The following is a 23711-nucleotide window of genomic DNA, read 5'->3' as shown; positions in this document are numbered from 1 at the left end:
CCTTTCGTAATATCGTACATATATCATGTGTTATTATGATAAAATAATTTCAACCCATACATTTCATTATTTATTATATATTACATATTTTTTTTGAATTAATAGAACTACTCATAGCTCCTTCCCAACCCATAAATAGGAAAACATGGGTCCTCCTGCATTAGCAACAATTCTCATATCAATCGTATTAAAACTCAATTATATGTTTTTTTAAACACATATTTATGTTCTAAACCTGTGATTTTCACAAGCATAAATTTTTTAGTGCTACTAGTGAATTGAGCATAAATTTATCTTAATAAGAATAATTAAAATTTTATTTTTTACAAAGTAAATTCTTTTATTTTGAGAATTTTTTATAACTTTTATATTAAAAATGAAAGAAAAAACATTATTTGTTTCATTTGATTTTTATATTATTTTATAAACATTTTATATTTATAATTTTGTTTTTTAATCACATCATCATGAATGTATCATAATTTAATATAATTAAAAAATAAATAAATTGATTAAAAAATTAAAATTAATTTGAATATTTAATTTTATCGTTGAATTGCAATGTAAAGCACAATCACCTACAAAAGAAAAGTGATCATTTACGCTTGATTCGGTTTAAATCAATACTCAACCCTAACTCTCGTTAAAGTCGAGAAATAAAACTTTAATTTTTATTTATGAATAGTTAAATTTAAAGTTAAAATTAAAATATTTTATTGGGTAAATAAATGTAATCCAATGACCTTAAATAACTTTATTTTTTATATTGAATTAATTTTTAATAAAATTTACATTTATTTTATTATGTGGGAGTATGATCGATATTGCAGAAGAAGCTTGTGGGAATATGCTATACTCTGTGCCGACAGAACCAGCTGGCTGGGACTCAATAATTAATATAATTATTATTTTTCTTTAAAAAAATCTCTTTCATGTTATTTTTTTTTATTTTTTGGATTTTAATAAGGGCAAAACAAAGGCTCATAATTATTTATTGATTTTTTTTACATTTAATGTCACCATTTATTTCTATTACTATAATGATGTACTACTATTTTTCAATTTGTTTACCCTATTTAGTTGAATATCTTTAAATTCTTCACCAAGAGCATTGAATTTTTATTTATTTGATAAAAATTATTTAAATATTTATAAAATATGTAAATATCAATATAACTTATTTTATTTTAAATAATAAAATAAATTTTCGAGTTTAACAAATGGAACTCTCATCTTGCTTGGGTAATTTGTTTACTGTTTACATCTAATTTAATTAACTTTTGAATACCTCTAATTTTGCAATATTAAGAAGTAAAAGATGGCCCTGACCGGATTTGAGTCGGTGCCAAACGAATATCTAATAAGAATTTTAACCATCACTTCACACAAATAACATATATTATTTTGTTTTCATAAATTATATTATTTGTAAAATGTTAAATTTTTAAATAAATATAATTTAAAATAATTCATTAATAAATAAGGAATACTTGGCTTGATTAAGTCTTATAAATACTTTTTTAAACAATCTCATTATAGGTTTTGATCATATTTACTCTTTTGATAAATTAGTTAGAAATATCTATAGTCTCTCTCCAACCCATAAATAAGAAGATAATATGTTTCAGCGCACTCAGACTCACGTGCTCCTACATTGACAACAATACCCATATCAGTTGAGCTAATACTCAATCGACCATTTTTTTTTTAATACACAACAAATAATTGTTGATACCAATGGCTTTTGCTAAATAGTGCATTTGGTTGTTTTTTAAATATTAATTATTCATTGTTTTCATTCAATAGGATATTCTATTATATCAATTGATAAATCTCAAAATTATACATAAATGATGATTTAACATGCAATTTGATACATGAATTTTAATTTGATGCAATTATACACATGAAACTGTGATTGTGATTTAAATGTATATCTGAAACTTTAATTTTGACTCAATTATACACATTTAAAGAAATAACTGCATCAATTTATTTTTATATTGGATAAATATAATTATTTCTATATGCAATATGTAAACATAAAATGATGTTATATCAATAATTTTGTTAATAATTTGTGAGAATTAAATGAAATCAAAATTCATGTATAAAACTATACGTTAGACTAAAGTTTTTGTATAGTTTTGAGATTTATCCTATTTATGAATAATAACTTTAAAATACAATTTTAAAACATTTGCTATTAGAATCAATGGAGCGAAAAGGTTAAACCGATTAAATCATCGTTTGTCCGATCAGTCCGATCAATTTATTCCGTTCTAATTAAATAAATTATAAAAATTTTATAAAAATAAAATATATTAAAAATTATGAAATTCAGATCAATTGATTCAACTGATTCACGGATAAACTGAAAATTTTCCTAATATAAAATTATTATTTCAAAAAAAAACACTTAAAAATTAAGGATGAAACAAAAAAGAGTTTGACCCCAGCTCTCAGCAAGTTGTAAAAATCCCAATGAGTTGACAAAATTGGAAACAATGATTGATTGGGGTATTTACATAAAAATCCAAAAAATGAAAATAAAAAGTAAATAATTGAAATTGAAAGCTCATATTGTACCACTGATTGAAAATGCAACTATTGTTTAAGCCCATGTGCTTTGCTTCCCCTCCCTGACCTAACATGTGTGTTTTTTTTTCCAAATTTTATTTTGATTTAAATCTCCCATACTGTTGTTTAGATTTAATTAGGTTTAATTTCAGATATATTTTAGTATTCAGCAATCAATAGGGGCGAAGTTAGAATTTTTTATGAGAGCTAAAAAACAATTTTATTATTGTATTGACTTGGTATTAAATCATAATTCAAGCATCTTTCAATTTTACCATATATTAACTTATAATTTTATGAACTTTTAGGGGTCTAAAGTAGGAATTTCCTATTTTGGGAGAGCCTCTCTCCCCTCACCCTTGATAATCGGTCCGTTTGTTTGTTATAATATTTAATTCTGATTATAGTTATTCAAACAAATATTATTCGTGATTATAGTATTTTTTATCGGGCCAACGAAACCCTAATTTTGTACGTTTAATTGGTACTAATTAGTGAACAAAACATGTAATTAAATAATTTTAAGATAAACTATACTAATATCATTAAACTATTAGTAAAATTATGTTCTAGACACTTGACTTAAAAAAAGTTATAATCATTGAACAATTTGAAAATTTTCATTTAAGTCATTGGGCTATTAAAATTATTGTTATACGACCTTCTTTATTTGCACCGCTTGCACCAATAGAAAGCTCTCATTCCAGATCTCTGAAACTGTCTTTCAAATCAACTAAATCTAAGGTATGTTCTTATACTCGTCGATGGGTACTGATTCACCATGCAAATCACCAAATCATCTCTTGGAGCTAGCTAACTGAACTTTTTAAAGAAAACTAATAGGCCATTGACTTAATAAAAAAATATTTAGATAATTCAGTGATTTAAATGAAAACTTTTGAATAGTTTAGTGACCCATTTTGTAACTTTTTAAAATTGAGTGACCAAAACATAAAATTGCTAATAAATTAATGACCTTGAGTTTAGTTTACCCATAATTATAGGTTTTGATCATAGACGCTCTTTTGACACAATGCCTAGAACTATAACTAAAACTAGAACTACCCATAGCTCCTCTTCAACCTATAAATAGGATGATAATACACCTCAGTGTACTTGAACCCACATACTTTTATATTGACGACAATGTTCATACCAATCAAGTTAAGACAAAAGTGACAATAATTTTTTTTATTAATAATAAAAGAATTGGAAATTATTTGAGTTGATATTCACGTGCCTATACTTGAAGAATGATTCATTTTTTTTTGGCTTTTCTAATTATTTTTGTCCTTTATAAAACAATTCTCTTACAAGTTAAAAAAATATTATTATGTTGACTGAAGTCCATTTGGAAACTTCCAAAAAAATAATAATAATAATAAAGTTCACAAATTGGATCTAACATACAAAAAAACAGGTCACGTGATCTTTTCACTTGTTAAATGTTATTACAGGTGACACAGAAATGGGTCGGGCCTAGAGGTATCCATGGGCAGGGCGGCCCGGCCTGGCCTGATGCCTGTCCAAAATATGAGAAGGTTTGGGTAAAAATATAGGCTCGAAATATGTATTTGGACAAAAAAACAGGCCAGGCCTTGGGCACCACTTTTTTGGCCTAGCCCGAATATAATAAATATATTTTTTAATTTTTTTAATTTTAAAATATTTTTAAAATACTTTTTTTTATTTTTAAAATAAATTTTTGATGTTTATTAAAAAATGGGCTGGGCCAGGCCCGGACTTAGAAATTTTTTCCCGGGCCAGGCATGGACAAAATTTCAGACCCATATTTCGGGTCGGGACGGGCCTAGGACACGAGCTGAAATTTTTTGGGCACAGCCCAACCCATGAACACCTCTAGTCAGGCCAGGTTCAAAAATACACAACAATTGAATTTCTATTTTCATCATTTAAAAGATATTAATATTAATTTTGTATTAATATATTTAATTATATTTTAAAAATAGGTCGATTAAGTCTCAGCTCGATTGGCATAAGTAGGAGCACGTGAGTAAATAGGTTGGGGAGAGGCTATGTGTAATTATAAATATTATGTTATAAAGAACATATATGATCAAAATATATAATAAAATTGTTTAAAAAAATTGAATCCAAATTAGAGCTCTTTGATATTTAAGTGACATAAATATAAACTGTCATTTTGCGATAAAAATATATTTGATTTTGTTCACATAATAATGGATATTTCTTTTAGGGTTATTTCAAATTTTTAATTTAACAAAATACGTATAATTTTTTTAAAGATTACTTCGATACTTATTGGTTGTGTTCAATACTGTCAAGTTTTACCGTATTCATTGGAATCATAGTAATTAAAGGATTTTGATACTTATGAATTAACAGCAGAGTTTGACACGATTGATTTAGTTGCTAAATTTTGGGGTTTGTATTAAAATTTTAAAATTCGAAAGGTATAATGACTAAAATTGATTTAAAATATAATATAAAGATTAATAGTAAAATTTGACCATTTAACAATAAATTGAGAGACAAATGTGTAATTGACCCGTAATAAATGGTTAAGCATCACATGTTTGAGATTATTCAAGTGGAAAATATCTTCCTTAATTGAGTTAATGTAAACTTCAATAACTCAATTTTTTTTAATAATTGAGTTAATTATAGGTTTTTAATTGATATTTCAACATAATTGTGCTATAGTCTAAGAATAATTAGTTTATATGGTTTTTTTAATTTATTATATTATTAATATATTAACAAATTGACTATTAGATTTGATTATATGTCTCTATCAATCATAGGCTTGAAAATATTTCATTCAAACACAAGTCTAATGGTTGAATTTTTGTTTGTCAAATAAATATTAAATTTAATCAAAATTTGGAGGTGAGATAATAATTAAATTATAAAATTTTGGAAGAATTTAAATATAAATTTATCATTGTGTTAACTTGAAATTCAGTAGAGGGTTAAATTATAAATTTTCTATTTTGGAGGAAATTAAATTGAATTATAAATTGGAGGGTGTAATTTCACTAATACGTCTATTGTCATGTAATTGTTGCCTTTTAAATATTGATGGAGCAATTAATCTGAATTCTAACATAGCTTTTGTAGGGGGGTTGCGAAAATTAAATGGAGAGTGAATCTTTGGATATAAACATTATTTGGGGATTTCTTCAGTGTTTGAAGCTGAGTTCTAGAGGATTTTAGATGGCTTGGCTCTCATACAAAAACCATTCAAGATAGCCAATTGGTAAATTCGAATTCAACATTGGCTAACAGGATTCTTCAATTGCTACAATACGTTGGATATTGGATATTGGATATTGGAGAATTAAGCATATTCCAAGGGAGGATAATAGAGTTGCGAATTCGCTAGCTAAAATGTCAACTGATAAGGACCATAACATTCAGGTTTTCGAAGAGGTTCCTAGGAAACTCTTACATCTTTTGAAGTCTAATACATATAGAAATGCTCTTGTTTTATATTAGTTTAATGTAATGAGTTGTTTATTTCTTCAAAAAAAAAAACTTGCAATTTTTAAAATGCTAGACATAAATTTACCATTTTTGGACCATAAATCATGTAAATCATTTAAAAAACATAAAACTAATGTTTTTTTTTAAACTGAATTGCTTGTCAAACCGATTAGATTATCAACTCGTCGGTTCAACTAGTTTGATTAAAAATAAAAAAAATTCAATCGGTTCGTATTGATTCTCAAGCTAATCAGTTCAAAACTTTTTTCCAGATCAATACTTCAACTAATTCTCGATCCAATCAGTCTGGTTTAAACATCATTGTATAAAACTATATAAATAGCTATTCCCCTACCATCCAATAAGATTTTAAATAAAAAAAAAGGTGTTAATGGAGTTTTATTAGTATGAATATCCTATTAATCAAATTCTTATTAGTTTAGCTAGTATTTGGGAGTTAAAAATTAACTCGAATTTAATATGAATCGTATTTAAAATAAATGAGTTGAATTTCAAGCAAATATGTATTTTATTGCATGAATGATATGGATACGATGTTTAAAAAAAATACTATTCTTAAATCTCAGCAACACTAGTTTTTTTAGTAAGTTAGATCTATGTTGTTCATGCAATAAGTATATACTTATTTAAAATTGATCCACGTATTTTAAATATGCTTTGCATTAGATTCAAGCTACCATTTATCATCCAAGTTGACGAATCAACAGATAGAAAGATTTAATTGATATTTTGAAGATTCAATTATAATGTCTTAAAGTTTCGATGCTAACTTAGAATTTCAACCATAGCTCAATTTTAAAAACATAAAATTTAAACAAACCAATGACAAAGCCCATTGAACCACAGTCCATTGGACCAATCTTGGACCCAAAATATAGAAACTAATATTTTATTTTTAATTGATTTTATAAGTAAATTTGATATAATTTATTTTTTAAAATTAAAATTATTGTTTGTGTCAAAATATAAAATTAAAAATTAAAAATATCAAATTGAATCACATCAACATTTGGTATTTTAACTTGACACTCTTTTCTTAATTTAGTACTTGAATTTGACATTTTCTTTTTCAAAATTAGTACATGAACCTGACATTTATTCCTATTTTGATACTGTCTTTTTTGGGTCTAATACTCCAATTTATTACCTAAACTTAACACTTTTTATTACTTTGGTACCTAATATTTTATTTTGATCCGATTTGGTACTTGAACTTGTCAAACATTATATAAATTACTTCAATATATTAACAGTTTTTTATCTATTTTATGAGGTAGCAAAAATAATTAATGTATGATTGACTATACTTTAAGCATATCGTTGCTCTTGAATCATTTTTACCATTAATAGTGAAAATAATCTTTGCCCAGATGAAAAGTAATAATTGAGCATAGTTCTTAGTGAAATGTAGGAAAATCCAAATAAATATAATCATTTCTGCCATTAAATTTCATGTCATCGATTACATGTCAGTTATACATTAATAATTTTTGTCTCCTCATTAAAAAACCAACATCGTTAGTGTTTTGGGGTAATTTTTATAACACTTGACAAATTTAGGTACTAAATTGAATCTAAAAAAAATTAGGTAAATTAGAAAATGTCCAATATAGTACATGTACTTTGAAAATATCCGATAATATTTAAAAAAAATTAAAATTAGAAAAAATTTAGAAGGGATAATATCACATTTGGTACTTATACTTTAATAAAATGTCTAATGTAGTACATGTTCTTTGAAAATATCCAGTGTGGTACATGAACTATCAATATGTGAAGCTTATACTTCGAAAATGTTCAATGTGATACCTGAATTATCAATCTGTGTATTATTTTGGTGCTTGAGGTTAATGCCCTAGCCAATGAATTTTGTTTTTCCAAATCATCAATTACACATAAATGACATAACATTTTGTGAAAGGATAAATAAAACAAAAAGAAAATGGTAATCGAAGTCAAGTTATTTAACTTCCCATTCAAACTCAACAAGATAAATTTTGAAAAATATTGACTCATATAAATCTCGAAAAAGAATGAAAGAAGGTTTTAAAAAAACTGAAGAAATTTCGAGTTAAAAACTATCAGCCCAACCCTATTACTACTCGACTCTTCAAATCTCCTCGAGACAAATATCAAGTAATGAAATTGATGTTTTTTTTAATAAGTTTAGTTTTTTTTATTTTTACTTTATTTATCTTTTCACTTCATGTGGATTTGATGATTTAGAAACAAAATTCACATGTCAAATTTTCATTGGTTGGTTTATATTTACTAGATAAGTTAACTCCGGATACCATAATAATACATAGATTGAAAGTTTGTGTATCGTATTAAACATTTTCAAAGTATAAGTATCACATTGAATATTTTATGAAAATACAAGTTTAAATAATACACATATTTATAGTTCAGGTATCACATTGAACATTTTCAAAGCACATATCACATTAGTCATTTTATGAAAGTATAGGTACCAATAGACCAATTGTTTTAGGTACCACATTGGATATTTTTAAAGTAGAAGTACTACATTAAACATTTTATGAAAGTATATGTACCAAATGTGACATTATCCCTATTTGAAAGTAACCAAATTTACGTATGAGCTTGCGAAATCCATCTTCAAAATGACATAAGTCTCTAGAAACTATGAAATTTCTAAGAAGTCAAATCTTTCATACGTTTGACTCTAAACCCCCTTTCTTTACCAACAAGATCGACGAATTCTCCCTCTAATGGGAGCTTCGTCCCAATGCCAAGTATATTATTAGTTATTGCTTTAAATTGAGCACCACCCCACCCCCTTTTGTTCTATAATCTGAACGAAAAGGAAAAAAAAAAGAGAAAAAAAAACTTAAGAAATTATGGAATCCGGTGGATCAAAAAGAAGGGTAGTGGTTGTCGGCGGTGGGATTGCCGGTTCTATCCTCGCCAGATCTATTCAATTCAATGCTGATCTTACGCTTATCGACCCGTAAGCTTTCTTGGTTTTTTTCTTTTTTCTTGAAATGATTTGTTTTTGTTCAATTTCGATTCGTTTCTTAAGAAAAAAAACTTTGAAATTCAATGTCTGATGAACCCAGCAACCGATTTTAATTTCTGGGTTTGTTTTATTTTTTAAAATAGTGTAGGATTGAAAGTAGCGTATATGCATTATGCAGGATTGGGTTTACGAAAGTTTTTTTTTTTTTTTTGTAAAAGGACTTCTCCAGTCCCTCTTAACTTTTTGAAATTAAGCAAATTGGTCCTCCCTATAAAAAAATATAGCAATTTAATCTGTAAGGATTAATGACAGCGTTAATTTCTTTTATCAATTGTACATAATTTAGCCTTTGATGTTCACATATTTTGTCATTTTGACCTTAATTCTATAAAAATCAACAAATTCAGCCTCAACATCTACACAAATGTTGTGGGATAAATTTGTTAAATTAGGACCAAATTGACAGAATACTTAAATTTTGAGGGCTGAATTTGTTATTATACCAATCAAAATCATGTAAAATTGATCGAAAACATTAAGTTCATGATTAATTGTCCTTAGTTACTCACTTTAGAAATTGATAAGGATTAAATTGCTCTGATTTTTTTTTGAGAGGGAGCAATTTGCTTAATTTAAAAAACGAGAGGGACTGAGAGGTCTTTTTAGCAAGTTTTTTAAAATAGTGCTGAGAATTTGATTGAACTGCCATGGAGAGTGTGATTAATTGAAGGGTTTTTTGTTTTTAATCTCAGGAAGGAGTATCTTGAGATCAAATGGGCACAATTAAGGAGTAAGGTGGAACCGTCATTTGCGGAAAGAGCGGTGGTGAACTATAGAGATTTCTTTAGCAATGGACGTATCATTACGTCTACTGCAATAAACATTACTGAAAACGAAGTATTGACTGCCGATGGCCAACATATCGGTTATGATTATCTTGTGATTGCCACTGGGCATAGTGATAATGTTCCCGTAAGTAAGACGGAGAGACTTCATTACTATGATGCAGGTAAAAAAAAAACTATATTTGTTAGACCTTGTCACTCGAGTGTTGTTTAGTAGTCGAGTCATTGAACATAATGCATCATTGAGGATTTCACTTATGTTATGGAATTTCAACACTGCTAGGTATAAGACTCTGATATGTCTCGTCTTACAGCGAATATTGTTATGTATGATGATATGATGAATTAAAGAACAACATACAAAATGATGTTATATTGTTTGTTTTTTGGGGATTATGTTCTGCTTAATTTACTTTTGCTGTCTTACATGCTGACAGAAAATCAAAAGATACAATCTGCTCGATCTATTTTGATCGTCGGAGGAGGTCCGTCTGGTGTTGAACTTGCCGGAGAAATTTCTACAGACTTTCCCGATAAGAAGGTTACACTGGTTCATAAAGGACCAAGGTTGCTGGAATACATTGGACCAAAGGCATCTGATAAGGGTTTAAGTTTGCTGAGATCAAAGAAAGTCGATGTAAAATTACAGCAATCAGTTGATCTGAAATCAGCTTCGGATGGAAGCCAACTATATCGAACCTCGACTGGAGAAAGTATCAAAGCGGATTGTCATTTCCTTTGTACTAGAGTACCATTGTCTACAGCATGGCTTAATGAGACTATATTGAAGACTAACTTAGATAAAGATGGAAGGTTGAAGGTTGATGAGTATTTGAGGGTGAAGGGTCGCAGTAATATATTTGCAATTGGAGATATCACTGATGTTCCGGTAAGTTCTATCCCGAACTTTAATCATAATCTTGTTGAATTTGCATAGGCCAGTATGTTATTTGTAGAGGTTGATGGTTGCTTATAAATATTCAGTTTCACCTGACTAGAAGAGGATAATGAACTCGAGATTCTAGTTTGACAGATTTCTCTCCGTTTTCACTTGCTTGTTTTAGTCTATTTCCTGATACGAGCACTCTTCCATGGAAGATTAGCTATATATGTCTAATATATACTCAATCAGTCTTGTTGATGCTGTGTGAATAATCGTGATTGTTGAAAATCGAACACGTTCAATTTCTAAAAGAGATTACTAATTCCTTTTGTATATTAGTCTGATCCTTTGGAGGAACTACCCCTAATAACGAACACATATGTGTTGTGTTTCCATATAGGCTCTCTTTTAATGTCCGCTTTGTGAATGTGGTTGTTTTTATGTACCGAATGTGTCTCGTTACTTGCTATAATCTCTTGCTTCCCAAAATAGTTTTAACATTTTAGAGAATTTTTTTTTTCAGGAACTCAAACTAGGTCATGCGGCTATACATCATGCATATTTGGTTGCTAAAAACTTGAAGCTGTTGATGGGCGGAGGAAAAGAAAGCAAAATGTCCGTGTACAAACCTGGTCCGGAAGTTGCAATGGTTTCGCTCGGAAGGAAACACGCTGTTGCCCAATTTCCTTTTGCAACCGTCGGTGGGCGTATTCCCGGCTTAATCAAATCTGGAGACATGTTTGTAGGCAGAACTAGAAAGAATTTGGGTTTAGAACCTTAAGCTACACACACACACATACACATATATATTTGCCATTGTATTTCCTCATTTCCACCTTTAATTCCTTTTTGCTTATAATGTTTCACATTTTTTGCACCCCTCTGTTGGCTGTTTCATTTGTATGTTGTTTTGCTTTGTGCTTTTAAATAGATTCTCAATAAGATTTGATGGTAGGGGCATGTATGTTTATTTGTTAGTACAGTTCAATTCTTTTGCAATGAATTATTTAGACAAGTTGTAAGTAAAAGTATTATGGAGGTCCTTGGTATTAGTCAAATTGGTTTTTTGCCCCTTCGACTAAAAAAAAAAATTAATTCTTATATGTTAGATTAAAAATTAAATTAATCTTTTTTTGTCAAAAATCTCATTCACTATCATTAAAAACTGATGTGGTTGATAGAATAACTAAACAATAACACGTGATGTGCTAGACTAGTTTTTTATAATAAAAATTGAAGAAATTTTTAATAAAAGGATTAATTTGCTCTTTGATTTAGTAGAAAGAGCAAAAACAATCTAACTCCAATATAAGTATCTTGTTTAACAACAAAATAAATAAAGACAAAATCACTATAATAATAGCTTGTTGCGGTGGTTACCAAGTGAAAACATATATATAAATAAAAGTTTGCCGTGGTCATGTTGGTAGTTTGATTTTCTAGCGTGTTTGGTTTTAGTTTAGTTATCTAATATGTTCGGTTTTAGTTTCCGTGACGATAGGAAGAGATGGTGGGACTACGATACAGTTATTAGCGGTTTGCTTGAGGTGATGCATTCTCAAGCGATTTTTTTTCTATTGAAAAAACACTAGAATAAACTTACGATCAATCAAAACCTTGAGTCAAATTTGTCGATCGACACCCATAACCATCGAAGTAGCCCCTCAAAAGACTAAATTGTACAAACTAAGACTGGTTTCGGAAAACCTCGAATCAAACATCCTTTAACATTGGCACATTTTTCATTTGGAACTGCTTAATTGCTTCAATAGCTTTTACAGCAAAAGTCTCATCTTCAGGGTAATATGCAATAGGATCAGACAACAAAGGGTGGGGAAGATCGAGCACACCTTCTAGCGTCGCGTGAACGCAATAAGCCGAGTATGTAACATGGTATCCGCCTTCTTGGACGATAAGTAGCCTACTGCCGCAATGTTTATCCGCCAATCTTCGAACCATCCGTCCAATCTCTCGATAACCATCCATCGTTAAGCATTGCCTTCCGTTTGGATCAAACTGCCACAATTATTTACAACAAACAACATTTGTAAAGTGATAGAGATTTCGGGTTTTGTCTAGTTACATTACTGCTAGATCACTATGACCAACACCAAAATACGCAAATATGTACATTATAAATTCTGATAATATTTGTTCTTTCTGACAAAATGTCTAAAATCACTCATAGTCCATCCCAACTCATAAATTGAAAAATAATGCACTTCAACATACTCGAATACACGTACTATTACATTGGTAATAATGTCATGCCAATTGAACTAAAACTCAATCGGCTAAAAAGCATGGATATCACGATACATCGAATCAGAATATGCAAATACGCATGGAGCCTTTGAACTGTGTAAGAACAATTTGGTAGAGTTTGATAGGATTCAAACTCACAACATTCGGCTTTGAACTGGCTCAGAAACAGTGTATACGAGCAGTTTTAAACACGAACCGTTTTATCCCATTAGACAGCCCCTCATATGTTTCGGTTTTTTCATATATTTACTCTTTTAAGGCAATTTCGATTTGCAGGAGGATAACATGCCACCTCTGGATAGACAACATTGAGCTTCAAAAACTGACACAATAATTAATTATTAATGAAAATGATCAAGTCAAAAATTATGTACGGGAATGACTTGTTCTCTATAGTGACCATCAATGCCATCTGACACAACGGCGGCACCATCCCCTTATCATTAGCCAAACATTGGCTTTTTAAAGAAAAATATTTTTTTTAGGTGCCACCATTGATGGTATGTATTTTTCAAAATACTAGTTAAAAATACAGATATTCACATATTCACAGTGGGAAAAAAAGAAGAAAAATTTAATAGATGTCGTCGGTTTGTCAGGTGGCATTGGGGAATTAAAAAAAATAGTGTCACCGATATGTCAGGCAACACTTGTTACAATTTTTTAAAATTTTTTAGGCGCCGTCATCGTGTCAGGCAACACCAACAATATTCAAAGAAAAACCATTGTAAAAAGAGTAGTACAAAGCTTTGGTCATTTTAAAAGATTTGAAGTCGGCTACTAGGAGATCTGAACCATAGAAGTCAACGAGGAGTAGGAAGTCTCTTCTTTGGTGTCAAAATCGGCACAAAAGGCCATCGTAAATGATGACATCAGTGGCTATTGAGTACGATTTTCAATTGAGAAGAAGAAAGGAAATTTGAATATAAAAAAAAAGTATATGGAAAATAGAGAATTAAATATGAGAAACGACAGAGAATAACAAATATTCCATTCCCTTTCATATCTCTATTTTACAAGTCAAGAAGACTAAAATCACTTATGAAACAAGCATCGGTCACGGGCTTCTCCTTTATTTTTTTTTGAACTTTTTTTTCTATTTCAACTGTTTAATTTCAGGTGTTTTTTTTTAAATTCTCATCGGTGTTGCTTGACATATCAATGACACAAAAAATTATTTTATTTTTTAAAATTTATTGACCGGTGCCGCTTGACACACCGACGACACCAAAATTTTATTTTCACTCCTTGAATACCCGTATTCTTAACAAGTATTTTAAAAAATATGTACTAATGCCGCCTAACATAGTGGCGATACTTAAAAAAAACTATTTTTTTTAAAAAGCCGATGATTGGCTATTGATGAGGGGACAATGCTATTAATTTGTCAGATGACATCAATAGTCATTTACATACATAATTTTTTACTTGAATCATTTTTGTAAATAATTAATTATTTTGGATCAATTGAGTAAAAAAAGTCCTATATTTACTCTCTTTCAAGGCAATTTAAATTGGCAAGACGATAATATGCCACTTCTATACAAACAAGCTCTAAACAAACAACATTCAACATTGAGGCTTGAAACTGTGGATACGAGCAGTTTTAAGGTGAGTTTGGATGGACAGTGCGTTTACTTGCGATTAGTGTAAAAATAACAGTGGCGACAAGGGCCAAACCAAATAATTTTTTTAGTGAGGCCAAAATTAAATTATAATTTTTACGATAGAAAAAAATACAATTCTACCATTTTAATAAACTATATCTTTATAAATTTTAAAGGATTAAATCAAAATTTTATATTTTTAGGGGGTTAAACCTTTATTAATTTAAAATTTTAAAAATTTTAAAGGGGTCGTAGGAAATTTTTTTCATTTTAGGGGGGGGGCTGGGGCCCCTGCCAACCCCCTAGTTTCGCCATTGGTGGCGATGAGATTAAAAACTATAGTGATACTGTAGTGTAAGACAAACAGTGAGTTAAACGCATTGCACCGCACCCCACTGCCTATCCAAACTCACTCTTAAACATGAACCGTTTTATCCTTTAGACAACTACTTCTCAAATCATAAATAGGAGGATAATGCGTTTCCGCACAATCGAATCCATATCCTCCTACATTGACAACAATATCTATACTAATCGAGCTAATACTCAATCGAACTCTTTGCAAGACAATAAGATGCTACGTCTATACAAACAACCTAAATGAAATTCACAATATTAGATTAGAAACAAAAGGATTAACTTACAGCACTCGAGTCTTGACCGATAACCAGGACCATCATATCCGGCTCGAACTTCTCAACAGCCGGGATAACCAGCTCCCTCATCGCATACCCATATCCCTTGTCACCACTCCCATTCGGCAAAGGCACATTCAAATTATACCCAAACCCTTCACCTTCACCCAGTTCATCCACTGTTCCGTTTTGGGGATGAGAAGGACCCCATGAACCATGATTCATATGAAGCGAAACCGTAAGGACTTTATCCGACCGGTAAAACCCTTCGGCGGTCCCATTACCGTAATGAACATCGATATCCAAAACCAAAACCTTTTTACAACCCGAATCTAAAGCCAATTGAACAGCAAGCCCCGCATTGTTGAAAAAACAATAGCCATCAGCTTGAGTAGGTTGAGCATGGTGACCTGGGGGTCTAACCAATGCATAAATAAGTTCACCATAGCCATCAAGTATATATTTCATAGCAGATAATGTAGTACCAGCAGCTAAAAGTGCAGCATTAAATGAACCAGGGTTTAAAAAGGTTCCACAACAAATTTCTTTCTTACCACCATTTTTATCAGCTTCAATTAACATATCAACGTATTCTGGGGCAAAAAAAAAACCCAAATTAATTGCAAATTAAAGTCAAATTAAAAAAATAAAAAAAAGGGTACCTTGAGAATGAAAAGATAAAAGCTGATGTATAGTTGCAGGTGAACCAGAGTGCCAAGAGATGTAAGAAGAGATGGGTCCTTTCCTGAGGATTGAAACTATGTTTCTAATCCTGTCTGAATTTTCTGGGTGTTTTTCTAACACTTCCAAGAAACCAGGGTTCATCCCTGTATCGAACACACCTTTGCCTGTGTCGTGATCTAACATCCCATCGTGCCAAAACACGTCGATTCGACAAGATGTTGAGGGAGCAGACATTTTTCTGATTTGGGGAACTCACGATGAGTAGCTGAGTTCACTTGTTTCTCTTCTCCTCTTTTATGCCTTTTTTTTTCTTTGGGTTTAACTCGGCCAAGGTCCAACTCATCTTGGGCCTCCTTGGCATAATTCACAAAGGCCTAGACTCACTTATAAATCTTATATTTATATTCGACTTGAATCACGAGAAAAGATTGTATGAAATTATGATTCCACGTCATCCTTATTCATTTTCAATAGAAGAATAACAAATTAGATTTTTCTTCCTGACTTTTAGCATTTTTAGTTGGATTTGAATTTTTTTTTAAAAGGAAAAATTTGAAAATCAAAAGAAAATTTTGATTTGTCATTCTCCTATTAGAAAGTGATAGAGATAATGTGGAATCACAGTTTCATATGATTCCTTTTCATTGGATCCCTATCTAAAGTTATTCTAGTCTATTTTTTATATTTATTTTAGGATTAAATCATTTTTTGAGATCTGAACTTAATAATTATTATTTTTATTTGGGTCTGAATTTTTTAACTTGGTAATTGTTCTTGTATTAGGCCTTGAATTTTTTTGTCAAAGTTATGCTTTGAATAAATTTTTTTGTCCAAGTTAATCCTTAAGCTTGGTAATTGTTCCTATATTGATGTTTGAATGAGACAATTGAGTCTACCATAGGCCTAGACTTTAGGGTTTTCAGGGAAATATCAAGACTAACTTGAATACAAAAAAAGTTTAAGTCCCAATTTGGAAATAATTGCTGAATTTAAAGCCTTAATGTGAAAACAATTGTCAAGTTTAAGGCCTACCTTGGACTAAAAAAAAGTTAAGGCCCTAATGTTAAAATAGTTACTAGGTTGAAGCCCCCAAAAGTGATTTAACCTTTTATTCTATTTGTAGAAAACTTGTGGTGAGGTAGTAAAATTTAGTTGTCCATGTTTATTTATTTATTTATTTTTGTTAATTTGAACTTTATTCCTTTTTTGTTAAATTTGACTCTTGACCTTTAAAAAAGAGTCGATTATTATTATTTTTAACGAAAATTGTTGACTAAAACATCAATTTTTAAATGCAACCTGCCTGGTAGTCTAAATGGACTCTATGTTGATATAACATTATTTGTCTTATATGCTACATTGACAAATAATTTAAAAATTATAAAAATATTTAAAAAATCAAAATTAAAAAAAAGCATGAAGTATATGTGAGTTGCCATGTTTAAAATTTTAATATTTTATTCAGTATTTCTATTAAAAAGAAATAATTTGACTCTTTTTAAAAGATTGATGATTAAATTTGACTGTTTAAAAAGAACAAAGACCTAATTTAACTCAAAAAAATGATAAAAACTAAATTGACAAAATATATAACAATGAGGGTTAAATTTGATATTACGCGTGAATTAGGCAAAGTAATAATTCAGGCTACATATAATCATTATCTAAATAGCCTTTCCTACCAATAATTTTTATCCAAGTCGTATATTTTTATGTCACATAAGACATTCAAGTCATCTATTACTTTTAACCCCTAAACAATTAAGGATTAAAAGTCAAATGAAAGAAGAATAGATGACCCATTTATGCAATTATTAGAGATACGAGGACACGAAGGATGAATTCTAAAAGATTTCGAAATCTTCTTTTAGGAATCTGTTTTAAGAGAAAATACATATGCATATGTGATGGCTTCCAAATGCCATAATCATCAAATAAGGGTATATGAATGTTTTGCTTCATGGATATAATAAATTATTTTACCTTTCAATTTTATATAAAAAAAATTGTTCTTTTAGTCATTCATTTAATTTTTGTCTCTTTTAGTCTTTAAATTTGTAATATTTATCAAATCACCCCAAAATAAATTAAAAAAATAAATAGAAAAACAAAAAGGAAGTGATCGGTTAGAGCAGAAGTGGAATTCTTTAAACGATTTTAAGGATATGTTGACCATTTTGGTTTAGCGTAATCAAAATTTTACTTTTTAGACAAATTAAATATATATATATTTTTTTGGCTCTCTAATTTTACAAAAAAATTATTTTAGCCTTTCATTTGATATTTTACCTATTTTAGTCCTTAAATTTGTATTGTTTGTCAAATCTTCCAAAATATATGGAGAAGTTATCGTTTGTTACTTTTGTTGATGTGCCATGCACATGACTGTCCATGTGTATGTCACGTTAACAATTAGTTAAATTTTAAAATATTAAAAGATATATATTTTAAACTTTTTAATAATTTTAATTTTACAATTTAAATGATTTTTTATAATTGTTTAAACAAGCTTTAAACGAATGTAAACGGGCATGTTCATGAACATAAATGAACTGAACAAATTTTGTTCGTGTTCATACTCATTTATTTAGATTAATAAACATCCAACATCTTTGTCCCCATGAATTCTCCTATAACTCCCAACAGCCAACGAACCTTTGCTTTGATTGCACTGATAATGGGTGGTAGAGACAAGACCTGTTGGTGTTTTATTGCGATTGCAGTACACAATATGAGGCTGTCCATCCCCGTGATGACTATACTTCCTTAACAACCCATCGATGCCCACAACTACCAAAATGAAGTCACCATTAGCTATAATGTTCATTCGTTGTTCCATGGATAACAACACCATGCATGTACGGTGAGCTAGCAATTCGTTTTGCTGATCCTTAAACCACTTTACCAGCAGCTAGACGATCAACAACTACAGTTCTGAACATTGTGACTTGTCCTTCTTCAAATTCTGCGTTTAATCTTTCAGGACTGTCACCTCGTCGGTCATTGATTCTTGCAATAACAATAGTTCTGAACTTGTGATTTGTTCTCACATACCTCCTTCCTCACCATTGGCTGTATATTCCTTGTATCCAATCTATTAATTAACGCTCCGTGAGGGCATCTTCAACATGCAATCCTAGCACCCCTCTACTCTTCCATACTTACCACCTCATCAATCATCACTCGCACCATTGGCTGTATATTCCTTGTATCCAATCCATGAACGTTCCAAGAGGGCATCCTTGTCATGTAATCCTAGCACCTCTCTGTTCTTTCATACTTACCACCGGGGGCAAAGCCAGAACAAATTTTTAGGGGACCGAATGAAATTTTAAATTTTTATAGTCTATATCTTTATAATTTTTAAAGGATTAAATAGATTTTTATAATTTTAGAGGGCCAAAGTACAATTTTACCTTTTACTAATTTAAAAAAAAATTCAAGGGCCTAAATAGAAAATTTTTATTTTAAGGGGACCAAGGCCCTTGCCACCCTCCTGTATCCGCCTCTGCTTACCACCACATCAATCATCACTCACAAACCTATCCACTTTCCAAGATTTCAAAACATATGTATAATCCCCTCCGGAGGTGCATCTTTTCCAGAAAAATATGGACCAACAGAGTTATCACTCATGTATTGGGTCCAATTATATGTGTTTGCTGTATTTTTAATCTAACACTTTATAATTAAAACCAATCCAATACTTGTTTTCTATTTCTTAAAATAAATAAATAATAATTAATTAATTAAATCAAATTTTCAATTAAATAATTTTTTCAACCCAATTTTAATTTCGTTAAAGTTATGACAACTTTACCGTAAAAAAATCTATAAGGAAATATATTTCATTTTCATATTTAACTGATTCATAACGATTAATTAATTTAATTTAATTTTCGAACATCAATTATTTAATTATAATTAATTAAATAATAATTCGAAAATTTTAAATTAATTCACAAGTCATTCCTATACTTAGTGAGAAAATTTATTCATTTGTGGATGTGATCTATTTCTCTAACTTTATCATTTCCATTTATTTTTGCTCATTTGATTTCACGTATAATTCATTTTTGGTTTGAATGAGCTAACAGAAGAACTAATTGGACATACATAATTAAAGCTCAAATAAATTATAATTAAGTTCCAACTTTTTCCCTTTTGGCTAGACTTTTTCCTCGTTGATTTCCTCAAACTTTTAATTACTATTTTCTTTGCTTTGATTTTTTAAAATTTCCTCACATATTTATTTTACTCGTTTTATTCAAGAAATAAAGTTATTACCGATCTCTATGGATATAACCCTGCTTGCTGATATCTACTAATTTATATTTTCAAGTAGGGTTTGTTTTTGTAGATCTCTACCACCTGAGTAAATTTATTTACAAGGAGAGTCATTCGTAGGCATAAATGAATTTATTTTTTCTAGTTACAAAAGAGGAAGTTGAGTTTAAAGTCTCAACCAAAACCAAAATCACTACTTAACGCTGATCTCATAACAAAATATCTTGCAATACTGAAAGTGCTTCAGTAAATATGTACAACCCGATTACACGATCTCTAACCCATTTAGACATTGCATCTTTCGCCATGTTCGTCATCTTTGTCACATGCCTAATTTGAACAATGAGACATTTTATTGGCAAAGTTGAAATGAGACATCAAATAATTTAAAATTTATGTGCTCCCATGCATGTCTGGTCTTCCATTGATTGGAGCCATGTTCTCAACGAAGGTCATAACTCGGTTGCTAAAATTAAAATAGATACCAAGACCTTCAAACTCTCCAACATTAGGATCAAACAACAATAGTTCATTATTCAAGCCAGAAAAAAACAATCCACCATTTTTCCAAAACCCCATGGGATAATCAACTCCATAAATAGATTCAATATTTAACACTTTATTCCATGATTCTTTCATTACCCAACTTTCAAAATTGGATTTAGCTCTTCGATCTATTCTGAAAATAACACCAAGCGATCCAGAAAAGTCGAAAAAATTCCATTTATGTATTAGAAAGCAATCATGGTATGGAGCAAGGAGTGTTGAAAACTTTTCATCTGCCAAGTCCAATGAAAGAACATGCAAGTCAAAATCTCCGACTAGCATCCAATAAAAACACCGGTTTATGCAGTCATCATAGATATAACTATACGTAGGAAAACCAAAAGATATCGGAATCTCCATCCAAGAATCCGTTTTAAGAGAATACAAGTGAGCATGGTCGACAACAACTTGTGTGGAGAAATTTTTTGGAACATCCTCAGCACTTTGTAGTCATTCGTTTTATAATCAAACCCAACATTCAAAAGATTTACATCATAAACAGGATCGAGTTGCATTGGAGGTGGCGGAAGGATTGTAATTTCCCTTGTTGATGGGTTCCAAATGGCAATATCATCATGGTTGTGCAAACACAGCAGCCCATTCATTGACCATGAATAGAATATTGATCCTTAAGATTCTCAAAGTAGGGAATATGAATGTTTCGTTTCACCGAAAAGTTTTCACTCTTTTCAGTTGAAAGACCAGAGAAATAAGTGGTTTTAGAATGGGCATTTTGATGGTAGCATTTGATGAGGAGACGGAGCTTGTTGCTTTTGAGACCATTATGTTGATGTTGAGTCCAAAAATAAGAAGTTCCAAGAGAAGAACGCCAAGATTTACAAACGTTCATGAAGCGTATCACAGACTTACTTGCAAGTTTTGAAAGGATTTTCATTAACACCATATCTGCTACTTCATTTCTACTTTGCATTTTCCTTCTCTATTCATGATTGTTATTGATTTTATTTGAAATTTATTTGATGAATTTTGGGAAATTTTCAACACCAGCTCCTCAAAATGCGAATATCAGAAATAGGTACGTGGTGGGTAATTAGTTTGCATACCTGTGCAACGGGCAGCTTTCGATAGTGTCCTAGCACATACCTTAACCAATGGATCAGTCCAACAACTGCCCATTGTGTACCCAAAAAATGCAAATGCGTTTTCATAGAAATACTACTAAGAGAAGTTGAGACGGGTACACATTTTTATTAAGAGATTCTAATTACCACAATTAAAGGTAATATACAATATTTATTTAGAATAAATTATTCTTGAATGAGAACAATTTTTATTACAAAAATATGTTAAATCTTTAAGAAAAGGATAATTCACTCATAATTAAAAATTTTAATTTTTTATAAAATATATTTATTAATGAAAATAAATAATAAATATATTCAATATACCATATAAATATCTTGATCAAATATTGTTATTAAATATCTGTAAAAAAGTATTGTTATTAAATAATAGACTGAACTGTTTGATTGTAGTAATGTAACATATCTAAATTGAAAATCTAAAATTTATGTGAATCAATTTAATAGAGTTAAACAAATTTTAGGAACTAAATTGAACAAAAATTAAAAACATATGATAATAATAATCATGATCCTAAAACTTTGCTTACCACAAGTAATTATCTACAAATATTCCTAAAAATTAGCTTGAAAAAGTTATAAGTCTTAATGTTATTCGCTAATTTTTAATCATCAGCTCGTGGTGCTGTGACTTGACACCACAATGGTTAAGATTCTTATGCCTTGGTGATTGTCTTCAATGTTGTGACTTTAACAACATGCTGTTGTCATTCGCAGACATCGGTGTTGTGACTTTGTCACCAGTCTACCTGTAGTGTTGTTGTTGCTCGAAATTCAATTCCTAAGTTAGTGTTCAGCTTCAATATCACGACTCCAAATATATGGTGTCATGACATCAATGGCAGTCTAAAAGTTCCTTTGTATCTTTGCCTAAGTCATCTTCCGCACAAGCTACAATTGATCGTTAGAGTTCAAAAGGCAAGATTTTATGTAATTGGTCACAAGACACACTTCAAATACACAAATTATTTATTTAAGGAGAAATTTAACAACTATTTAAAAACATAAAAATGCTTAATTACAAGCTCTTTAAGTTTAAAAAAGAACTTGATTTTTCGTATCAAATTGTGGCAAATTAGTAGTAACTTCATAAGCAATCTACACTATATCCCATGCTCACTTAGCCATAGTTCATTTGACAATTCTCTTGAATTCCTATAGATCCACTCCACAAAAAATAACATATAGTGATTTCTTGTTAGCATTGGCTAGCTTTTCTTCCTCAATGGTCCACGGGACTTTTCGCTTAACTACTCTTCCATTTTCAACATCCATCTTTGGTGGCTTTTAACTAGTCAACACGCCATGCATTTTCATCAGTAGACTTTATTTATGTCTTCATCTGTGATTTTCAGTAAGCATAGGTTCCAACTTCAAGCATATGGGACAAGATGTAGAAGAACCTTCCATAGCTTGATTCTAGCAACATTTAGGATCTCCACTACTTACTTTAAGTTGCAGGCCTTGATACAAATTGAAACTATTAAATCTTTGCTAGCAAACTACACAAAGTGCTAGAAAAAGCATAAGGGATGTGGGTACTTCTCTGGCACCAAACAGGGAATGGTAAACAAATCAAACACACAAGAATTGTTTACGTAAGTCAGTTTTCCTATCACACACCTCATGATAATTCTCAGTTTTGAATCTTCAAAATTGATACTCTCACCACAACATAAATGGTTTTACTATCAAAGTGCACTCTTAAGAAAAGTTCCTTATATAAACATAATAACTGCTTAAACCATCAATACAATATAGTCTCTCCATTAAATAGATTATGCTCGAGACTTGCTTATATAGA

At 30.2% G+C, this 23711-nt stretch overlaps 2 protein-coding genes across 5 annotated transcripts; one reads left to right on the top strand and one right to left on the bottom strand.

The window, feature by feature from the left end:
• The first annotated feature begins 8659 nt into the window (after positions 1-8659).
• On the top strand, positions 8660-11734 carry LOC107941860 (apoptosis-inducing factor homolog A). Its single transcript, XM_016875509.2, has 4 exons — positions 8660-9043; positions 9805-10061; positions 10335-10786; positions 11304-11734. The coding sequence occupies exons 1-4, from the start codon at positions 8934-8936 to the stop codon at positions 11559-11561; spliced, it is 1077 nt and encodes a 358-aa protein (XP_016730998.1). The 5' UTR covers positions 8660-8933; the 3' UTR covers positions 11562-11734.
• Positions 11735-12379: 645 nt separating this feature from the next.
• LOC107941615 (histone deacetylase 8) lies at positions 12380-16340 on the bottom strand. 4 transcript variants are annotated; one of them, XM_016875347.2, is made up of 4 exons: positions 15950-16249; positions 15842-15880; positions 15297-15697; positions 12380-12796 (listed from the first exon to the last, which is right to left on the bottom strand). In XM_016875347.2, exons 1-4 carry the CDS (start codon positions 16203-16205, stop codon positions 12494-12496), a joined length of 999 nt encoding a protein of 332 aa, XP_016730836.1. In that variant the 5' UTR covers positions 16206-16249; the 3' UTR covers positions 12380-12493. The 4 variants fall into 4 exon arrangements, with proteins under 4 accessions (XP_016730836.1, XP_016730703.1, XP_016730764.1 ...); XM_016875214.2 differs by having other exon boundaries at positions 15297-15880; positions 15950-16340; XM_016875275.2 differs by lacking the exon at positions 15842-15880 and having other exon boundaries at positions 15297-15778.
• Between the last annotated feature and the right edge of the window lie 7371 nt (positions 16341-23711).

This window comes from Gossypium hirsutum, chromosome D13 (assembly GCF_007990345.1).
Source record: "Gossypium hirsutum isolate 1008001.06 chromosome D13, Gossypium_hirsutum_v2.1, whole genome shotgun sequence".
Classification (NCBI taxonomy): Eukaryota; Viridiplantae; Streptophyta; class Magnoliopsida; order Malvales; family Malvaceae; genus Gossypium; species Gossypium hirsutum.
Note: the sequence above shows the minus strand (reverse complement) of the source record. Positions and strands in the feature narration are given on the sequence as shown.